Below are 23,915 nucleotides of genomic sequence, written 5' to 3'. Positions count from 1 at the left end.
TTGACTTAAAACCAAAAACAGTAATTGCCTGGTATGTTAACGTCAAGAATGACCTCGAAGAAATGGGTCTACAACCAGAAGATACACATAAACGTGACATTTTCAGAACAAGCATTGCAACTTTTAGGGCTTTCCAGGATGTGAAGTGGACAAGCTAATGAAAACCTACCGGATCATTCGAAAACTGAGTAAAAGCCAGGCAGAATGGTGGTGGTGGTGGTGGTAGTGGTGGTGGTGGTAGTAGTAGTAGTAGTAGTAGTAGTAGTAGTAGTAGTAGTAGTAGTAGTAGTAGTACATCATCATTTGGCTCTCTGCTCATTAATTTTGATGTCTCATTTTACTCTAGGCCTACTAGATGGCTGAGTAAATCAAATCTTTCTTGGGTGTCTATGGCTGAGTTTTCAATGAATTTTGTTGGGTAAACACTAGATGTGACACCAGAGATCTTTCATATGCCAACATCATATGGTAGAGAGTGTCAAATGGACATTTTTCCTCCCTTCAAAAATCAGACTTCCTCTGCATGGTTTGAACCCGCTAACTTGGGATTAGGAGGCGGACATTACTACTGATCCCCAGAGGCAGCTACCATTGACATCAGAATACTGGAGTGGTCCCTTGGATTGACCTGTTGTGACTATGCAGCAAATGACAGCTACGACAAAGACTTGGGGTAGCCTCAGTTGCGGAGAAAGCGAGAGAGGTCTGACTCCATTGCTAAGGCTATGCCATTAGGAGAGCAGACAATTCTGTGACCAAAACAGAACTCCAACTCGATCCTGGAGGGCGTTGACTCAGTGAAATGGTGGATGGGTAATATCAAGGATGGCTTGCGAGATGTAGATTTAATGCCCAGAGTCGTCTGTGACAGAGCCCTGTGGAAAGGATGTAGCAAATCGGCGAACCCTGTGAAACTGAAAGGAAGTTCTAGTTCAACAGCTATGCAATAGAATTAATAAGTACATACAGAGAAAACTATTACCTGTATATTTTCATGCATAGAATAAATATGGTAAAATAATTGGGAAATAAATGCGTTTCATTAGGCCTGCTGAAATATTAAAACCCTGCTACTGAACAGTCCAATTTTTTTTTTAAAGTTGTAGCACTAATGAATTGAGCCATCAATATATATTTACTATAGAATTATTATTAATTGGATTTGTCATACTTGCATGTGGTCATACTTGAATTACAGGAATTCCTTGAATAGTTTTTCTTTTTCCTTTTTTTGTTTTAATAATTGTAAATACAGAATTAAGTTTCTTTGCTTTGAATTTGACAAAATTATTTAAGTATTGATAGCACACTCGTGAAACTGTATTGGACTCCAAGTAACTGAAGATTCAGCCATATTTTTCACAAGATAGGAATTGTAAACAACTGTTACTGAAGCATAGTAAATATTATATAAACTAACTGGTAGATCCAAAACACTAATCTTGTGGACTGCATCATTGTTTAATAACGAAATTCCCTCCACCCCCCATTTTGGAAAGAAATATTCTTCAAAAAATGATATGTTTTGCTTGATGACAGCTGAAAGCGTATTCAGAACCAGCATATAGGGTTTCATCTGCTTACTACTGGCATACATCATTAAATTTGTCTAGGATGTTCGGCCTTCTGGTGTGGATATTGCCTATTTATCGCTGTTGTTTGTTCTGCTTCAGGGACAGCCCAGGGCTCATCACGCTGGAACTGCAGCATAATCGTCTGGTGCCGGTGGATGGTCCGTTCCTCACTTCGCAGTCGCTCATGTATTTAGATTTGAGCGACAACCTACTGTCAGAACTCTCACCACATTTCTTCTCCAACTGTACAGCCCTCAATAAACTGGATCTCTCAGGCAATCCTCTGACATCCTTAGGACCTGGTATCTTTGACCCTCTCACAAGTCTAGAAGACCTCAAACTGAATCGCTGTAATATCACACATTTGGCAGACACAACATTTTCAAATCTCACCCATCTTCAAATTTTAGAACTTTCTGAGAACTTTCTTTCTGCTGTAGATTGGACCATGGTTCTGGGAAATTTGGGACGACTTGAGCTTCTTGATCTTAGAAAGTCTGCTGTTTCTCACCTTCCGGGAGATACATTTTCAAATAATACGTGGATGAGAACATTGATTTTAGCTGAAAATGAACTTCGAGACCTGGATGTTGCTACTACTTTAGGTCAGAACTTGCTGCATTTGGATTCTCTAGATCTATCGAACTGTCACCTTAGGGGTCCTCTCTCAGAAGATGCATTTGCTAATGCTACAAAACTAAGGACACTTGTGCTTTCAGGAAACAGTCTTTCTGCTAACGATCTCTCTGTTGCTCTTATTCCTCTTACTCGTTTACATAAGCTCTCTCTAAGGAATTGTGGACTTACTCGCCTTCCAGGAAACACATTTCACCGCTTAACTTCATTAGAAGAGCTTGACATATCCATGAATCCTCTCAATAATGCTTTCACTGGCATTCTTTCTCCATTAGAATCACTCGAATTCCTTGATATGAGTTACAGTAACTTATCTCATATATCCAGGACTACTTTCTCTAATATGAACCACTTGAAACGTCTTGTTTTGTCTGGAAACCACCTGACTGATTTAGAATATGGTCTTTTCCAAAATCTGACTCGTCTGGAAACTTTGGAATTAAACAATTGCAAATTGACCCATCCTCCTGATGCCAAAGTATTCGTCAATGACCAAGCTTATTCTAATCTCAAAGAACTGCGTCTGTCTGGAAACCCAATTGTTGTATCTGAAAGTGAACCGTTATTACCACCTCAGCTCTCTAGCATACAAGTTCTTGATATCAGCAACTGCAACATCACGCGAATTCCCAACAATTTATTTAACACAACACCTAACATAACAAACTTGAAATTAGCTGGTAACCATTTAAGATCTGATTCAAATTCAGATGAAAGTGCTTTGAAATTCTTGGAAACTTTACCACACATTGAAGTTTTGGATCTCAAAGATTGTGACCTAACTTATGTTCAACCTAAAGATTTTGCTCACAACCCCAATATTTCATCACTGCAACTGACAGGAAATCCTTGGAAATGTAATTGTAATATTGTCGATATGTGGGAGTGGGCCTTGATTGCTAAAGGAGATATAGGAGTACTTGTTGGATCGACAACATCACCATCAGAAATTACAGCTGGAGGAATCAAACGTAAGAAGGGCCTCACGTGTCGGTATGATTCTCTCAAACATCCACCCTTGCCTACTTCTCGTGGGCGATCAAGGGATTTACACCTAAGTAGAACATGGGCAAGATATGTAAAAGAATCTGGTTGTGAATCAACACGAATTAGTAGGTTTGACAGACACATGAGTATGCCTCAGGCACAGCGAAGTGCAAGTAATTCAGGTAATGCAAGTTTCAATGAACGTTCATCAAACTGGTTAGCGGTTGGTGCCTTCATTGCTGTTGTAGCATTTCTTGCTACTGTCATTGGTTCTGCTTTTGTCATCATGCTAAAGAGAGCTAAGAAACACCAAAATAAAAATCTTGGATACCCTTCAGAGGTGGTCACTAGCCATTTTAGTGATATTGATGATTTGAGGCCTCGCCAAAGAATACAGAACTAGAACACATGAGAGTGTTGAGCAAGAAACTGTAAACTGAAATTGTAGATTAATAGTCGCAATGAAATGGAGCGACAAAGTGTCTACATCGAGATTTGTTTGTCATTAATGAAGTGGAAAAATGGTGTACTGTAAGGTGCACAGTGTACATTCGTGATGTTGAACGTTTTGAATGTGATCAAATGAAGTTCCATGAGAAAGCATAAAATGCTTTCAAAAGAATGTTACAAAGACTAGAGTCAGTATTATAAGCACTGGAAAAAGGAATTTGTTTTCTTTCTCTCTGAGTAATGTATTCAAAATGTTTGAAAACTTTCTACTACAATTTAAAACATGTTTCAGAAATTGTCCATGCATTTTTGATAGAATGTTCCTAGAAAGTGTAATATTTTATTTCTGTGAAGTGGAGTAAAAATAGTCATTATATTAAGATCTGTTTTGATAAAGGGAAGATATGGTGCTTTGAACCAATACTGAGGAAATGTTTATCAAGGCAGTAACTATAATTGACATGTTGATGTATTCTATAAGTTTCAGGAGAACTGAAAATTTGTGCCTTTGAGTGTGTGGTTTGAAAGAAAATCTCATAAAATTAATTGTATGCATTTATAAATTCCATTTTAACTCTGTGCACAAAGTCATGTTCTTTGTATTACATATCACAGCTCATAATATAAGTGTGGAGTCTAAATAAATTTTAAAAAAACATTAAAAAAAGAAAAAATAATAAACATGGTGGTGTAGAAGTTTGATGTGGTATGATATTAGAGAATACTTTAACACATTCACTCTGTTGTGAAATTTTGGGATGAATTGCAATTGCACAGAATCAACTTGACTGAATTGGAGACTGGAAGAGTCTGACTGTGTAATCTGTGATGCGAATACTGCATTACATACAGAGCTCAAGCATAAAGTACCATTCCTTAATTTCATATTAAGTATGCATACAAACATGATTTGCATACCCTTAAAATAATACTACTGAAAAGACAGAAATGAAAACAGGTTACCTCACAGACTATGGAAGAATTTGTAAAGAATGACTTGGTCATGTTTTGATTTTCTGATGGAATACTGCTGCCGTGAATGCTGTCATTTAAGAAGTGGAAAAAATGCACAAAAGAAAAATATCATTATGGCTTAGAAGGAAATTATAACAAAATTAATATTCATATGTTACAAAGAGACTGGTGTGCTGTTGTTCAGGAATATCATATGAAGCCTCATTAGTAAGGACTATATTTATCTAAATATAAATTAAACACAATAGTTTTTATAATAACAAAATGGTTCCGTGGATTAATGAAACTTAGGCATATCAAAATTATAACGCTTTTAATATCCTCAACTGTGCTCTGTTCACTGTAGAGTGAAAGTATTTTTAGTTTTTAGAGTAGTGTTATGTAGTAATAATAATAATAATAATAATAATAAAAAAAGAAACTCATTGTAATAATCTGAAATATTGGTTTAGCATTTTAAAAGTACTCAATTTTAATTAATATTTAAACATACATAAAATATTTTCAGTTTCTCCAATGTTTCTTGTAGGATTACTAACATATAATTGGCTTAACATGTACAGTAGAGTCTCGATTATCCGACCTAAACGGGACCTGGAGTACGTCGGTTTACTGAAAATGTCGGATAATGCAGAATAACTTTGAAAATGAACTGAAACAAATAGAAAGGCTACACTCTAGTACTAAAACAACGACATGTTTTACGGTACTCTATTTATTGAATTATCAATTCAGTTGTACAGTACATGCAGTATTGAACGAAAACATTCCAGATGTCTTACGAAAATAAACTTTTCTCCACAGATGCCTAATGCCGTACCGTTTTTCCACCGATCAAGCCACCCAGTATTGGCAGGAAAATTATGGTCCCTTCATTAAACTCCTTCTGGAAATACACAGCCTTTTCCTGCAGAATGGGGCCAGATATTGGCAGGCCCTTTTCCCGGTGTTGAGATAACCAAGGAAATAGTGCTTCACTTACTTGTTCGTACTCACATTTTCCATTTCTTTCTCTGCTCTGGTAGAGCACCAGTTTTCAAATTCTTCCCTCTGTTTTTTCCAGTCTCCCACTGTAACACATCCAACACCATAATCTGAAGCCACATTTTGAAGAATTTCCCCTTTGTCCAGTCTCTTTAATGCACTCAACTTGTCTTCCATAGAAACAATCACTTTCTTCCATTTACTCGCTATACTCACAGAGGATATGAAAACTATAACATCCGCACCCAACCAATACTACAATGAACAATGACTGAAGACTCACTGCACCTGTCTTTGAGAAAAAAACTGTCCTACTGCCAGTGGTCAGGCCAGTGCTTGTCCCATGGTCGCACCCTCCACAGCGGGTGTGCCTGAATTTAGTCTGCACCAAAAGTTCAAATTAAGTCTACCAGTGTCGGATAACACGGAATGTCGGATAAGTGAAGGTCGGATGAGCGAGACTCTACTGTATAAAAACACAGAATTATCAGAATTTCTGTAAGAATGTACATTTCTGTGTATTTCTTCAGACCAGTTTTAAAGATCTTACATAAACAGTTAAGATAGTTTCTTCCTCTCTTTGCATTGTTTGATGTTATAGATTTCCAGTTATTGGAAGTGAAATGATTTTACTGTGAAGAGGAAGTATACCTCTTCCCTGTCATAATTGGATTTTTAACAGGCTGAATGATATGCTGAGCTCTTCTACAAGTAATTCCTTACCTTTTATTCCATTACAATTGTACCCATGCTTATTTCATAGGACAAAGAATGAATATTTAGATTCTTTTGTGGTTTCATTACGTCTCTGGTAATGAAAAAGTTGCTAAGCAATGTTAATGGAAAAAAGTTTTTTCTTTCCAAAATACTTTTAGTCAAAGCTGGGAAAGAAGTAAGTTAAAATGAAAAACAAAACAAAAAACAAGAGTTTTTCACTTCCTGAGTTATCTTTTTTCTTTTTTAATCAGTACTCTGTAAACTGCTGTATCAGTCTTTTTTAAGCCATTATAGAATCAAAAAGCAGAAAAAAAAAAGTTTGAACTGTACATTTAATATAAGATTTGCTTTCATGAGGTGCCCTTCACATACTAATTATTTGTTGATGGCACTCTCTAGGTGGAGCCACCCATATGGTCTAAAAGTCAATTTATTTTTATATTACTATTCTGCTAAGAGCAGTAAAGGTTTTATAAGGACAAACTAAGTTTAATCAAGGCTGTTTTATATAAACCAGTTTTTTATACAGTGCAGGTTTATATATTTCACAGTATTTGTGTGTTTACAATGAACTTATTTTAAATCATTTCATATCTTTAAAAACTAAAAATATCAGTAGTTGACCCTCAAATTTGAGTTTCTTGCAAAGAATGTTAACTAAAATTGGAAATCATGAGTGTAAATTTAATAGAGTAGTTGTGCATTTACAATATACTTCAATTTATCTTACATTGTTTCATTAACTTCAAAATATATTACTCCCTGGCTTACATGACCCAGTTAAATCATCCTATTTCTCAGAATAATCTGGTGGATCATTTTTGTCTAGTAGTGAAGTTAATGTCAAAAATCATTTCATCATAAAAATATACACACATGTGTAACCAGAATTAAAATGAAAATCCACAGCCTGTTTCCAGTCATTCGACTGGGTCAGGAATGGAATGAATGAAGCCCCATCTAGCGGCGAGGATAGGAATTGTGCCGGATGCCAAAGCCTGTCGCACTCCTCTGGGGCAGTGATTAATGAATGACAGATGAAATGAAATGAGATTGGAGAGTGTTGCTGGAATGAAATCCGGAGTACCCGGGGAAAAAACCTGTCCTGCCTCCACTTTGTCCAGCACAAATCTCACATGGAGTGACTAAGATTTGAACCACCGAACCCAGCAGTGAGAGGCTGGCGTGCTGCCGCCTGAGCCACGGAGGCTCTCTGTAACCAGAATACTAAAACTAATTTGTTTTAGTGAGGTGGTACGACATTATTTATTTGAATACTATTCTGAAAGAAATTGCTCTGAAAGAAACCTATGAATAACACAGAACAGGCACGGATTATTTTCACTATAACAAAAATTGACGCACTTCTTTCACTAATGTACTAAGGCAGAACACACGATGAATCTTCTTGTAAGTTTTCCAAAAACTCAGGCACTCAGGCACTCAGGCTTTTACTGTACGTGGGAACTGTTGCTTGGGCAAGAGTTGTACGAGCAGAAGGTTAGCGGGAATGTTGCTAAGCAACTGACTCTAAAGAACAGACAGCTCTGCACCGATCTTGAAGAATGTACCTCACGTAGTATTTTACTCAAATGAAAGAGTTTAATAGAGAAAAAACTAAAACAGGTTAATTAGTGACAAGAGAGTTATAATAAATATCCTAAACAATCTTATCAATGGAGCCAGTGGAATTTGAAGAAATAAAGAATGATGCATTCTTTTAGTTTTTGTTACCAAGACAATTTTATACTTAAGTATTTATGGCCCCTTGGTACTCTGGCACACACACTTTCAGAAACTCGGATTTCATGTTTAACTAATGTACCAACGCTCCTGTTTTTCTTTGTTAGGAAAATTAATCCAAAGGAAACATGTTTACTGTCACTATGTTTCTGACATCTCAAAGGAAAAAAAAAAAAAAAAGTTTCAACAATTCTTTTCCACATGGATATTAAAAGTAGTACCTGTTATCCTGCCTTGTGTAATGATGACATCACCTGTAAGATTTTTCCGTTTTTAAGACTTCTCTGAAATAACCTGTAGCATGAGGAGTGCAGAATGCCTGCTACGTTTGAGGTGTATAGTGGGTGTGTTAAAGAATATCTTAATAGTACCAGTTTACTTTTGTTCTTTTTAATATTCAGTATGAACAAATTATTGTTAATTTTGTGAATGTATAATAAGTTATTATGTTTTGTTTATATTTTATTATGATCTCTGTTCATTTAGTATCATTCTTTTGATTGAAAATGAATCTAATGTTGTAATAAATCATGATATTGTTAAGAAAAGGAAGAAATAGCTACCTGAAATAAGTGATATTATGGTGGGATGGCATATATTGTTAGAATAAGTCGTATACTCCACACTGTAGAGACTGAATAAATATTATTGTTCTCTAATAACAGCAGTATTATTGTAGTTTTAAACTTAAAAATCTAACATTTTTCTTGTCTCATATTGCCATCATTATTTTAGTTTCATTATCATCCTCTTTGTTTGAATCCACCTTCTTTTAACCCCTGTTTGATCCTACAATTAACACAGTGACTCCAATTTATTGTTTCCTGTTTGTTCTATGTTGCACCAATAGACAGGTTTTATGGTGATGATTGGATAAGAAAGAGCCAGGACTGAGAAGGAAGTGACCGTGGCCTGAATTAAGCCCCAGTATTTGCCTGATGTGAAAATAGGAAACCATAGAAAACCATCTTCAGGCCTGCTGACAGTGGGGCTCAAATCCACTGTTCCCAAATGCTAGCTAACGATTCGCTCAGTGACTACAGTCCTATCCTGAATTGATTATAGGTGATGTGGTTACCGTATATTACTGAACAAGAAGCAACCTTGCAGTGTCAGGTTGGTCTGCGGTATAATTTAAGTAGCAGGTTGGCTATGTGGTAACCACTTGGGAGATAATTGGTTCAAACTCCACTGTTGACAGCCCTGAAAATAACTTTCCATATTTTCTCATTTTCACACTAGAGTTGACCTTAATTTAGACCATGGTCGCTACCTTCCCAGTCCTAAAGCCTTTCCTGACGTATCATTACCAAATATGTACCTGTTTTACTGTGATATTAGACACCTAATGAGAGAAGTATATAGATTTTAGATGATGTTTATGAATGTCTGAAACCACTTTTTCCCTCGTGGAGAGATGTTGTGGAATGCCAGGTATAACGAGATTCGGACCTTGATAGCAAATACCCTCAGAAAGAAAAAAATTACAGGGTTACCGAAGAGTATCTGGACTTGCCGATAACGGTAGCAGTAGGAGAATTGACATCGTAGTCTACAAGAAATCAGAGTGTGGGATATATAATAGACCCCACAGTTTGTTTTGAAATCTCCACAGACCAGCCAGATTTTATAGGGAAAAGAAGCTTATCTATGAATTGACCATAATTTATTATGAAGAAAAAATTTGGATTGAAGGACATTAAAGTGATAGGATTAATGGTAGGAGCTCGAGGGACTATTCCTCGATTCATTGTGAATTTAGAGGTTCTGGAACTACAAACTATGTCTTTGTTAGCTTTACGAGGTTCAATTTCATTACTGAGAGATCATTGCTACGTGTTATAGCTCTTGTAGTTTAAAGAAATTATGAAAATAATGTAATCCACAAAATTATTGTTAATCAAAATTATGATATAATTAGCTGCCTTTGTGGATCCGTGGTACAGTGTCGGCCTCCGGATCCCAAGATAGCGGGTTGAAACCCGGCAGAGGTAGTCGGATTTTTGAAGGGCGGAAAAAAGTCCATTCGACACTCCATGTCGTACGATGTCGGCATGTAAAAGATCTCTGGTGACACATTTGGTATTTACCCGACAAAATTAATTAAATCTCAGCCATAGGCGCCCAAGAGAGATCCGGTTGACTCTGTCTGCCATCTAGCAGACCTAGAGTAAAACAGAACGTCGAAATTGACGAGCAGACAGCCAGATGGCGTCAAATCGAAATGTCTGAAAAACGGTAGCTGAGGCCATACGATTATAATAATAATAATAATTATTGTTGTTGTTATTATTGTTATTATTATTATTATTATTATTATTATTATTATTATTATTATTATTATTATTATTATTATTATTTATAATATAATTAGTTTTGTTATGCTTTGTCCATTGTGACAACATTTGACTGAGGGAAGTTTTGTAAATATAAAAATGCAATCATTTGTTTGTTTGTTTGTTTGTTTGTTTGTTAAATCTGTTTAGTGAACACTTAACTAAATTACACTTTTATGTGTATTACTTTTAATGGCATTTACGTAGTTTGAATATGCAGCTGGCTTGCAAATTATTGATCTGAGAAAATGATTTATCAGGTTTTGAATAATACCACTTTAATAATAATAATAATAATAATAATAATAATAATAATAATAATAATAATAATAATAATAATAATAATAATAATAATAATAATAATAAAACTTCACCATGACCCTGGCTAAAAACAAAGACAAAAAAGATTGGCCCCAACTACATAATGCACTAATAGGTGCAGTGACAACCACCATCCCGGCGGTCAGAAAGAACAAACATCCATGATGGACAACTGTTTGTGACAAAGCAATAGAAGAGAGAAAGCAAGCATGACTAAAATGGAACTGGAACAAAAGTCTGGATAACCATAAGAACTTCTTAGAAGTTAGGAAAACTGCTACTAAAATTATCAGAAACACCAAGAGGCAGTATAATAAAGGTATCATTGAACAAGCAGAGAGGGATTTTCAAAGAAACAACACTAGAGACTTCTACCAAACTTTTAAATCTCAAATAACACCCTACTCAGCCCCTACATTTCACCTTCGGGGAGCTGATGGAAGGCTGAAAATGAACAATGAAGAGTGCACCACATTTCTAGCAGAGTATTTCAACAACCTTTTAAATTCAAAGAATCTCGAGGAGAAACTGCATTTCGAACCTCAGAATGTTACTAAGTCGGACTCTCTCCCACCAACAAAGGGGGAGATCCAGAAAGACATTTCAGAATTGAAATGTAACAAAGCAGTGGGCGAGGATGGAATCATAGCAGAGCTCTGGAAATACGCTGATGAGGAGTCAATCCAAAGTATCCATGAAATCATATCTAATATATGGGTGACAGAAGCGTTACCGAGCAACTGGACCTCAGCTATCATCCACCCGTTACACAAAAAAGGCGACAAATCAGATCTCAACAACTACAGAGGGATTTCCCTTGTATCAGTGACGTACAAGATACTCTCCAAAGTATTACTCACAAGAGTAGAGGCTCAACTGCATCGGAGAGTACCAGGCTGGGTTTCGCAAGTCAAGGTCATGTGCTGAACAAATCCTGAACCTTAAAACCATCATCATTTACAAAAACCTAAGCGCCTCACCCTACGTGGCAACATTTGTTGACTTTCAGAAGGCCTACAATTCAGTAGATAGAGTGTCACTCTTCCAGGCACTTGCTGAACTGGGACTAGATAAGAAAACCTTGAATCTAGTGAAAGCAACTCTTACCAACACTACAGCCAGAATCAAATTCAGAGGGGAACTGTCCCAGAGCTTTGAGATCAAAACAGGTGTTAGACATGGGGATGGCCTATCTCCAATCCTCTTTAACTACCTACTCGAAAAAGTCATTCGTGAGTGGACGGAAATGCTAAAGGATGACTCTGGATTGAGAATAGGCTACAAGAAAGACAAGTTAACTGTCAACTGTTTAGCCTTCACAGATGACCTTACACTCCTGGCATCCAGTGTGGAGGAATCTATCCATCAACTATCCTCTCTCGACCACATAGCAGCTAAAGTAGGGTTGAAGATCGCCATCAATAAAAAACAGTTTATCACCAACATCAGAGATGCACCCAAATCAATCCCACTAGGGGACAAAGCGGTACAAAGGACTAACTCCTTCAAGTACCTAGGAGAATGGATAACCCCAAACATGAATGAAGATCAGGCCATAAACAGCAGATGCATCAAATTAGAAAGCACCTACCACCTATGTAAGAGTATGTACCAATCCAAATCCCTCTCCCTTAACCTCAAAATCAGGCATTACACTACTGTAGTGAGATCGTCAGTACTATACGCTTCAGAATGCCTAAACATGGTAAGAAAAGGGCAACTTAGAAAACTGGAGCTGAAGGAAAGGAAGATCCTGGGAAAAATCATGGGCCCTATTAAAGAAGAAGGCAAGTATAGAATCAGGCACAACAACGAACTGTACCAACAACTGGAGAGCTTTACAACCTATGAGGAAGAGGAGATTGAACTTCTGTGGTCATGTCATGAGAATGGACAATCAGAGGCTCACCTCCAGAATCTTCCACACCATCTCTAAAAGGGAAGCGACTAATGCCAAGTGGGCAAGACTTGTCAGAAAAGACCTTCAAGAACTGGACATCGCGTTGATCAAAACATCAAACTCTTTCCAGTCACTAACAGAAAAAACAGTACGTCCGGGAGGAGGTGTGAAATGGACTCGGGAGCGAAAAGACATTCACAGTGCAAGAATGAAGGAGTACTGGTCAAAGAAAAAAGCTGCTAGAGATAAGAACCATGTGGTCCATAGCAGGCCCAAACTGAACTTAAAAAAAAAAAATTAATAATAATAATAATAATAATAATAATAATAATAATAATAATACCGGGCGAGTTGGTCCCGCGGTCAGGGGCATGCGGCTGTATTATTCTCCTATTTTTAGATTGTTTTTAGTTTTAATAACTTGATTTATCCTTTTATAACAACACTATTTATGTTTAATCTGGGAATTTTATTTTTCTTAGTATGTACAAGCTTAGGGGTGTATACTGTTATAATTGCGGGGTGGTCTTCTAATTCTAACTATGCATTGTTAGGAGGGTTGCAGGCTGTTGCTCAAAAGATTTCTTATGAAGTTAGATTAGCATTAATTTTATTAAGATTTATTTTTTTGGTGGATAATTATTGTCTTATAAGATTTATAAGTTTTCGAGGGTATGTATGGTTTATGCTTTTAACTTTTCCTCTTATATTAGCATGATTTTCATCATGTTTAGCTGAGACTAATCGAACTTCCTTTGATTTTGCGGAAGGGGAATCGGAGTTGGTTTCAGGATTTAATGTTGAATATAGAAGAGGTGGATTTGCTTTAATTTTTTTGGGTGAATATACAAGTATTTTATTTATAAGAATATTATTTTGTATTTTGTACTTCAAAAACTGACTAAAATGCTCTTAAATACATATATTTTTAGTTTATTCTACAAAATAAAAATTAACATTTGAAAAAGAGCACCTGCACAATTGTGCGTGTCAGGACTTAATTCACTACTTACAAAAATGAAAAATTGCCTCAATGCTTGTGAATATACATATGTACATGATGAAATGTTCTATTTTACAGTGGGGAATAATTTAAAACAATATCTTCGTTCAAACACAAGTAAACATTACATTTGCTACACTGAGGACGAGTTTTGATTTTACTGCCCTTTTGGCGGCAGCACATTGTCGTCAGACCTGAAAGAAAACTGGAGGTGTGAATTTTCATTTGTACCTCAAAATCTTACTAAAATGCTCTCAAATACATGTTTTTACAGTTTATTTTACAAAACAAAAACTATCAGCTAAAAAACAGAACCCACACAATTGTGCATGTCAGGAGTTAATTCACTACTTACAAAAAATAAAAAAATTCAGCTCAGTACATATGAATATACACATGTACATGATCAAATGTTCTATTTTATAGTGTGGAACGATTTTAAACAATTAAAATTTTATACATTACATTTCTCACTTAGATTAAGAGTTCTGCTTTCACAGTTCTTTTGGTGGCAGCACCCAGCACTCCTGCATGCATTGTCTGTAGGGAAACCTAGCCCGCACAATTGTGCGTATCAACATTCAAAACCTCATGGTATGTACGATGTTGTAAGTCCACAATTTATGCTCGCTAAACAATTTACACACTTCGTTGAATATATTTTGACATTCAGAAAAGCATCTAGATTAATATGAATGCAATAAATAAATAAATAAATAAATAAATAAATAAATAAATAAATAAATAAATACTTACTTTAGGCATTACTTCTTCTTATTCTTCTTCGCCAGGCTGAGTGGCTCAGACGGTTAAGGCACTGGCCTTCTGACCCCAACTTGGCAGGTTTGATCCTTGCTCAGTCCGGTGGTATTTGAAGGTGCTTAAATACATCAGCCTCGTGTCGGTAGATTTACTGGCACCTAAAAGAACTCCTGCGGGACTATATTCCGGCACCTCGGCATCTCCGAAAACCGTAAAAGAGTAGTTAGTAGGACGTAAAGCAAATAACATTATCAAATAACATTATTACATTACTATACGGCCTAGTGATAATATGGGAAAGGCTAACCACAACAGACATCACCACGATAGAAAAAGTGAAAGCACGATTCCTTAAAAGAGCACTGGGCATGGCAAGATCATCACCGTCCAGACTAATCTATGAATTAGCAAGGGAACCTTTGTACATAGAAGACGTCCGATTCAAACTACACCTGCCATCTACCCTGCAAATGGAGAAGGTATTTGAGAAGAAGCATCTGAAGCAACAGGACATACCACTGGATTTTTACGCAACGGAAGCAATGACCAATAGACGATGCACACAGGAAAATCAGGAACTAAGGAACGTAATCACTAGACTCGCTGTACACGGCTTCCATCACAAAATTTGCAAAAACGTGAAATATCATGAACCGAACAAAGAATGTATATGTTCTCTGTGTGAGAAACCATGAGACAAATACCACATAACACTGTGTAGTAAAAGGGAAAAGAGCATATTTGACTATAGCAAAGACTAAACCGCCTCGAGCATCTGTAAATCGCAGTATGTTGTGTGACAATATTTCATGCTTACTTTGTAACCTTGAAACCTATTGTTGTATCTCATTATATGGCCATCTGGCTGCAATAAATTTTTATTATTACATTCCTGCTTCCTGCCATCTTGTCAATGAACTGTATTTTTACACTCTTCTTCCTGTCCCCTGGTGGTCAAGTGCAAAAAAAAAAAACCAACTGAAGTACATGGTACATGTCCTGCACAAGCACTGGAGTCCAGTCTAGCGCCCAGAAAACGTCAAATAAGCTCAGTGGTAAATAAAATACGTTCCCACACAATTGTGCGAACATGGTCTGAAAGGGTTATTGTAGGATATTGAACTGTGTGACTTTTCCTGATTAGTGGTCAGGGTCATCCTTATTAAATATAATTCATTTAATGGATCGGGCCTTAGTAACGCAGGGACGTAACAAATGTAATATGTGCCCCCGCTGCCAAAATAAAAATTCGGGCCCCCTCAAAGAAAATGTAAAAACTATGAGGTAAATATAAATTTAATTACAGCAGGTAGAAGTAATGCAATATATATATTGTCAGGTTATATGAACGAAGGGATTATTCATTATTGTAATATTATATTAAAAATAATGTTTAATAGGTTTTATTTGAATGCCTCCTTGGTTTAACGGCTAAGCTTCTGAACTGCACACCACGCACCATTTACATGTTCGTGCTTGTTGGTTTCACTTTTCAATAACTATAGAACTATACTCTCATAAAAAAACAGAACACCTTGAAAGACTAGAGATTGGAAGTTCATATTCGCAGGACATGTAAATTAGTATGTTCTGCAGAAACGATTAGCATTTCAGTCACCTAGGTTCAGCGTGAGTCCTGTTTCCTAGTAGGCACTGGGTCCTCCATGAGCACTGATAACTTGTTCCATGGATGATGGCATCGATGCGTATAAGGTGCGAATGGTGTCCTAGGGTATAGCCATCCATGCTGCATTCACCTGGTTCCACAGTTCATCTTTGGTGGTTGGCATTGGATCACAGTGCTGCACCTGTCAAAATGACCGCATTGGTAGTTCTAGGTAGGTATGATATATTCAGACGGTTCTTGTGTTAAGTACCTTGGCAGTTTACTGAGCAAGAAAAATGGTAGTAAATAAAAAAATTACTAACAAAACCAACAATGCAGCAGTTTGTTTTAATTTTTGTAATCAGGTCAGAACATTACTTTGGGATGGAGAAGTGTTAAGACAATGCAAACATATTCTGTTCGGAAGTTACCGACAAATGGATTAGAGACCTGTGCTCTCTCCAAACAAGACAGCAGCAGAATTCAAGCTTCTGAAATGAAGTTCGTACACACTGTGCTTCAGAGGACAATCAAAGTTAAAATTAGGAATGAAGTGAATCAAGCTGATGCTGGTGTAAACTTAACTGTAGCTCAGATAATATCCAGAGATGACACCTAGGATGATAACGGGAACTTTAAAGGATAGAGGAGGGAAGGAACGCAAAACAACAGAAAATAAAACAGTACTTCAAGGAAGCAATTAGGCCTATAGGAGTGAAATGTGTTGGAAGAGCTCAGAGGAGTTGAATGGATAAGGAGAGACATGTAGGAGAGACGGCTGAACTGGAAGGAGATCCATCAACGGAATATATTCTTGAAGAGGTGGTGATGAAGGCTTGTACTCAACACCCACACGTTTGGAGCTGGAGAAATGATGATTACCACATCCATAATAAAATAAAGGGCCAAAACTTATCCATTAAGATCTGAATGTACATTATTTCTTGCTTCTAGATTTATTTAACACTTGTATTACTTTAAGTATCCATACACATGTTTCAGTGTATCTTCTATCATGTACTGTGTATACATGAGTTACTTTAATTAAACTTGACATCCATTGATCCGGACAGGAGTGATCACTTTTGTTTACTGTCCTTAAATAGAGCATCCTGCATTGCCTAGTTATATTTATCTCTTTAATATCTTGAACCTTCCTTTTGCAGTTCCTTGGAGTTTGATGATAACAATTAATCTGGGCCTACAGGAAACCTTGAATCCTAGAACTATAGGACATCGCTCTAGAAACAGAGTTTATCATGTATTATATCCGTATCTGATCAAACAGGACTTCTCTAAAATCTAGCAAGAGACTTTGCTACATCACACGCTTGTTCAATATCTTCAACCATGCAGGCTTTGAGCTGCTCATTAGATGTTCTAGATCTTGCTCGGCATGGCACCCATACTGAATGTCAGCTGGTAAGGGGCACCATCTCTGCATGTTGGTCTTGTATCGTGCTACACCCACTCTCATGCAGTTCAAACTCTCTCACATCATATAGGGTTGATTGCTACCAGGAACTAGTTCTTCTTCGACCTGGAAGTTCCTTGGGGTTTGATGATAAAATAAGGAAACCTTCAAGCCCACAAAAACTCTGCTGTGGTACTCGAACTTGATGCATGCATTGGCAGGAGGCTTTATCAATGGGGAAAAGTATGCATGGAATCCTAGGAACTGCTAATTATGAAGGATATTGCTATGAACATTTATGTGGAAATGAAGGAAGAAAGAAAAGGTCAGTAGATTTTAGAAAATTTGTGACAACGTATCATTCTTAAGACTACATGCTGATGGATAGTAAGATGGAAACAATTTCCATCTGAATGTAAAGTGGTAAGCTGTCATGTAAAATATTGTCAAAAGTATGAATTATCCCTGTTAAAATAGATGAAAAATGAAAATAAATTAAATTATAATTACTCACTGTGGCAGATTCAAGGTGTTCATTCCACTGAACCAGTAGGATTCTAAAAACTGTTAGCTCAGATTGTAGTTAATATCTAGTGCTTGTGCTACTGGTAGTCTTGTCTTATTAAAACCACCTGACAATCTGAGGACCTTTCATTCTTTGTTAACATTTCGTTAGTTTGTCCTTCGTTTGATGTTAGTGTAGGCCAGTGGTATGCATCTTGCAGATAATGTGGAAGAGCACACGAGTCCTGAACGGTGGAATAAAAGACCCAGTGCATAGTTACCTTACATGTGGCAGCCAAGAAGGTAGAGTAATCAAGTAAGAGCACTCATCAATGGTGACTGGCGTTCAGGCAGGAATTGTGACATGTCCGATAATATGTTTTAAAATGTATTCATTTAGGTAGGTTATACAACAAATGGGAGGACTGGGTCACCAACCTTGCAGTTCTCAAGAAAGTACATGCTATAAGCATTGAGGCTACCATCAGTGGCCACCGTCTCAGATGGACAGGGCACGTCTATCGCATAAGTGAAACCAGGCTTCCTCGTCAACTTCTGTATGGGTGAACTCTGTTCCGGCACAAGACCTCATGGAGCCCCTTTTGAGACATTTCAAGGATACACTTGCTGGGAATTATACACTTTGGCGCCACACTGTTTCTACAACAGTTTTGGTATTTGAAGAGGAACGATGGCGACGTGAAGAAGATAAACGGCAAGCACGGAAGCTCCATCAAGCTCAGTCCCCCCCCCAACCATTTCATGCGGTCTGTGTGGACGCATGTTTCATGCTGAGATTGGGATACTAAGTCGTATGAAACATATTCACAAAGCTTTGTGAATGTGAAAATGTAAACAGCTGAAGAATATTGTTTACTCAGATATGAGTTGCAGCCGCCACCGCTGCCGACATCAAATGGTAATAATTATATTTTATTTTCAGTCTTAAGAATGAAATGACAATGTTTATTTTCTGAGAAGGAAATAAGGAAATACACAGTTGAATCACATTATTATCTCCACCTGTTAGAAGTGCAATATGTGTATTGTCCGTGACTTATGGTTTGTGATGTGGGCTTGGTGAAGCAGGTATATACCGTAATGTGACAACAGGCTGGCTGTACACATTGCACTTCCTGCTGTCATGGGTAAGGGGACCGATTTAGCAGAGTTGCAATAAAATGGTTTTTGAACCAGTGTCTCGGAGACACCATTCAGATCCTCCTTCACTGCAAGTGCCGATGGAGTTGTACATTACAAAGTCATGAGAAGATCAAGAATTCTGCGAGAGATTCTGGTGTTAGGCATTTGAGAAGGATGGCCGTAAAACATAAGATGGCGCTAGCTCATAACAAATGAGAGCTTTTAAATTTAGAGCACATATCTGCATTTGACCTTAGGCGATATTTGCTCTCGGAATTTTGGATAGGGTCTGACACATCCCACTTTGAAGAGTCTAGTGTCAGACCTAAGACGAAACGCTGGTTAATAGAGCAAATGCCTGAAAAGCCATACATCTAATTTTTGATCTGATTTTTGATATGCACTATTGGTGGAAAAATATCTAGTTCCCTCCATGAGAACTTAGAATTTCCACACCAAAGAACAACCAATCACCTCCCAGCAACTGGTGGGTATGTGATACATTTCTTCAGAGTACTTAAATCCAAAATCCCATCATAATTTCTACTCAACACTGACTATATTTTTCTTGTAATATAACAGCAAGATCTGGATTGAAATGTTTTAGTTATGTAGTAAAAATGAGGTAGGTACATATCTTCAGTAGTACTCTGATAACTGAAAATCCCTGTTTCCAGTAATACTGTATTTCTTGGAGGTAAGTTATTTTGGAAACAATTTCCTCATTTACAGTTCCTGAGGTAGTCATTGGTAAGTAAATCAGGAAAAAGGAGGTAAATGATTATCTGCATAGGAAGCAATCTGTTGTACAGAAAGCCCTTCTTAGCTTAAAGAGAGAATTGCCTTTTTCTTTCATAATGTTTACGACACGTGCAGAGACATCTCACTTCATAGGTTGCATGTCGACAACTGGCAGGATAAAAGATGGGACCAGTACACTGGTTGAGTCCAACCACCTTATCTGGGTTTACCTCTTGTTCTCCTTTCTTCAGTCTTCATCATCTGATATCCCTCTCCTATTCTTTCCTAACATCCTTATTTTTTACTCTGACCTTTCTTTTCTTTCCTATAACACTGCTTAAAAATGTAATCTCATTGGCTTGGATTATATTCTCCTGCCTTTTGATTTCCTATCAGTTGTTTACCTGGTATTTTCTTAAATGATTTAAAAGAAACAAATTTATCAATCGTCTCCTTTTGATAGAGTATTCTTCTTCTTCTTCTTCCATTCTCTTTTTCAGATTTCTCTGGGTAAGGTAGTGTACCAAAGCCCTCCACCTTACTCGATCTTTCCACCATTCCTCTTCTTGTACTTTATTGCTATTGACTCCTCTATTTGCAGTACAGTCCACAACAGAGCTTCTCCATCTCATTCTAGGATGTCCCTTAGGCCTCTTTCCAGTCTCTGTATCCATGAATGTTCTCTTTGGTATTCTCTCTCCTGGCATTCTCATCATGTGTCCAAACCATTTTAGCTTTGCTATATCAGTCTCTTCTTGAAGTTTACACACTCCCACGCTTCTCCTTATTTCCTCATTTCATCTTCTTTCTCATTTTGTCTTTCCCTGTATGCTCCTGAAGAGCCTCATTTCAGCTTCTTGCTTCTTACTTTGGTTCCGCTTAGTCAACATCCAGGCTGCTGAAGCATAGGTCAGTATAGGTTTATAATAGGACGAGTATAAAACCTTCTTGCACTTCATTTTGCAGACTGCTATATTCTTAAATCAATTTCTCCATCCAAATTTCCATCTTGTGATATAACGCTGCCCAAATATTAAAAAATTTTCCCTACTTCAAGAGGTTCATTTCCTATTTTTATCACTCCCCTGGACTTTCTGTTACCTCTTATCATGATCAAAGTCTTACTTTTCGCAAGACTAATCTTCATTCCTAAATTTCTTATCTCCTCATTCCATAAATCAACTTATGTCTGTACTTCCTCTTCATTATCTCCCTAAACTACAATGTCATCAGCAAAGAGCATAGACTTTACTTGCTCGCCCATCATCTTCTCCTTGATATTATGTAGAATTCTATCCATGATGATAATGAAGAGTAAGGGAGACAATACACTTCCCTGTCTTAAGCCTGTCTCAACTCTGAACCATTCAGTTTGATACAATGCTATTACCATCTGCATTGTTTCATTCCCAATCTGTGCCTCTGTCAATGTTTTCCATACCAAATTCCTTGGGACACTGTCATATGTCTTTTCAATATCTAGAAACATTACTACCACATCCTTTCCACATTTAACATACCTTTCCATCATTTGACGCAATGTAAATATTGGGTCAAATGTGGACCTGCCTATTCTGAATCCATACGGGTGTTCTGCCAATTTTCCCTCTAGTCTGTCTCTTATTCGTCTATCCAAGATTCTTTCAAGGATTTTAGCTGTATGAGGTATCAGTGTCACTTCTCTGTAATTTTCACATTGCTTCCTGTCTCCTTTCTTGAAAATTACCGGGCGAGTTGGCCGTGCGGTTAGGGCCGTGCAGCTGTGAGCTTGCATCCGGGAGATAGTGGGTTAAAATCCCACTGTCGGCAGCCTTGAAGATGGTTTTCCGTGGTTTCCCATTTTCACACCAGGTAAATGCTGGGGCTGTACTTCAATTAAGGCCATGGCCGCTTCCTTCCTATTCCTAGGCCTTTCCTATCCCATTGTCGCCATAAAACCTATCTGAGTTGGTGCGACGTAAAACAAAATGGCTTTCTTGAAAATTGGTGTAAATGACCCCTTTCGCCCACTCTTTTGGAACAGTCTATTGTCTCCATATCGCCGTGAAGAGTTTATACAACCACTGTAGACCAACTGCTCCTGCTGCCATTATCATTTCTATGGTGACCTCGTCAATTCCAGCTACCTTGCCTCATTTCATTCTTTTAGTGGCCCACTCAATCTCTGCCATAGACAGCTCGTTTTCCTCATCTTCCATCTGCACTAAATCTGGTTCTTCGATTTCTCCTTGTACCAAGGTATTTTGCACATTGTAAGGCTGTTCAAAGTATTTTCCCCACCTCTGCAATATATCCTGCTTCTGTGTCATCACTTTCTCCTGTTTTTAATGAAGTTAGCATCTTCACCTGGGTTTTTCTTCTTTTTAACCCACTGTATCTTCTTGCAGAGATTCAGTGAATTTTTGCCAGCATTTCTTTTTCTCTTCTTGAACCACCTTGGAGCACTCCTTCTTGCAGAGCCTGTATTCTGTTGTGCATTCTGTTGTTCTGTATCTCAGCCATCTTTTCCAAGCTTGTTTCTTCCTTTTAACTATATCTTTTACCCTGTCATTCCACCAGAGCATTTCTTGATCTTTCTTCCTGCCTGATACTCTTCCACAGGTCTTTTCTGCAGACTTGACCATGACTGTTTTAAAGTATCCCCATTCTTCTTCGACCCTTCTGATTTCTTCCTTAGGTATACTTGTTTTAATGTGTGTTTGGAACTCTTCATTTATTTCCTTCTCCTGCAATTTCCACACCCTTAGCTTTCTCTGCCTAATCTGTCATCTTTTGTATCTTTCCCATTTTTAACTTAGCTATCACAACTACGTAATCTCCTTCGAACGATTCACTTGGAAGGGCTGTTACGTCTACCAACATTTTCCTGTTACCTTTCTCAACCAAAATGTAATCTATCAGAGTTTTGATTTTGTTATCCCAACTATATCTTGTTATCTTCTGACTGTTTTACTTTCAAAGCCATGTGTTACCAATGATCAGCTCATTTCTTCTACAAAAGTCTATCAAAATATCTCCAGTCTTGTTACTCTTCCCATATCCAAATGGACCTATAATCTCTTCATCTCCTTTTCTTTCCTGACCTACTTGGGCATTCATGTCTCCTATGATCACAACTTGTTTCCAGAATCTACAATTTCTTCCACGTTTGCTCTTAATGTCACTACATTGATGGTCACTATCTTGATGTATTTGGTTTGCTGGTCGCCCTTTTCTCACATTTCTCCCAGCATCACAAGAATCGCTTGTGGGAAACGCCCTAGCATTTTCCGAGGTTTCAGAACACTTGTCGTCATATAGGCTTTTATTAAGATGGGTTCACCACTCCCAAAGACATTTTAGAGCTACTGCCAGCCGAAACTTGTAGGCCGCTCCTAACGTGGAGAACAGACACCTTTTGTAGCCGCTCCTCTGGAGTACAGACGCTACAGCTGATATGGGGTTTCAGTGGCATTTCCTCTACTGAGGGCCCATTTCCCTTCTATAAGGACTTCTCCGCCCTTAGCTGTTGGTCCTTATAGTGGGTCAGGCTATTTATCTCCGCCCAACACTCAGCGTGGAGGCGCTGGCTGTATGCTTTACTCCATTACCATTGCAGATTAACTGGCCAGACACTTTTGATAGAGTACTCCAATTCCTAATCCCTAATTCAACTAATATTTGCCCTATTTTGTTTTTTTGAAGTCTAACTTTATTATCGTATATATAAACTTTCCTACTTTAAAAAATTCCATTCATGCTTATTCGTTTGCTAATGTTATTCCGCATGATCTCTCTGCTGATAGCTTGGAATATATTTCTTAGTCAAGCAGTTAATCTCATTCCTCCCAAGTCTTCCCAGTTGATAATATTTTTTTAACACTACTGACTTGTCGGAAATCACCTAGAAGAAATTGTGCTTCTTTCCTTTGGATCTTTTCTTCCAGTTCTCAACTCAAGTAGACCTTAGTGAGAGTCCCATACCCTGAAACTGTACTCTAATTGATGTATTACCAGTGACTTATACACTTTCCTGCCCAAATAAGAACATGTGGCACTCTTGTGAAATGCCTGTTCAAGATCCAGGAATGTTATGTGGAGTAGTTTCAGTTTCTCTTGGTGGTATTCCATTTGGAGGCA

At 37.5% G+C, this 23,915-nt stretch overlaps 1 protein-coding gene across 1 annotated transcript in view; it reads left to right on the top strand.

The window, feature by feature from the left end:
- The window catches only part of LOC136878781 (insulin-like growth factor-binding protein complex acid labile subunit), a 135,539-nt gene extending 127,780 nt beyond the window's left edge, over nt 1-7,759 (top strand). Inside the window, exon 3 of the mRNA XM_067152250.2 lies at nt 1,674-7,759. Coding sequence (XP_067008351.2) covers nt 1,674-3,600 — 1,927 coding nt within the window. The 3' untranslated portion in view covers nt 3,601-7,759. The remainder of the gene's footprint in view (nt 1-1,673) is intronic.
- The last annotated feature ends 16,156 nt before the right edge of the window (nt 7,760-23,915 follow it).

The sequence above is a fragment of the Anabrus simplex genome, chromosome 8, assembly GCF_040414725.1.
Source record: "Anabrus simplex isolate iqAnaSimp1 chromosome 8, ASM4041472v1, whole genome shotgun sequence".
NCBI classification, from domain to species: Eukaryota; Metazoa; Arthropoda; class Insecta; order Orthoptera; family Tettigoniidae; genus Anabrus; species Anabrus simplex.
This window is presented reverse-complemented; position numbering and strand designations above follow the sequence as displayed.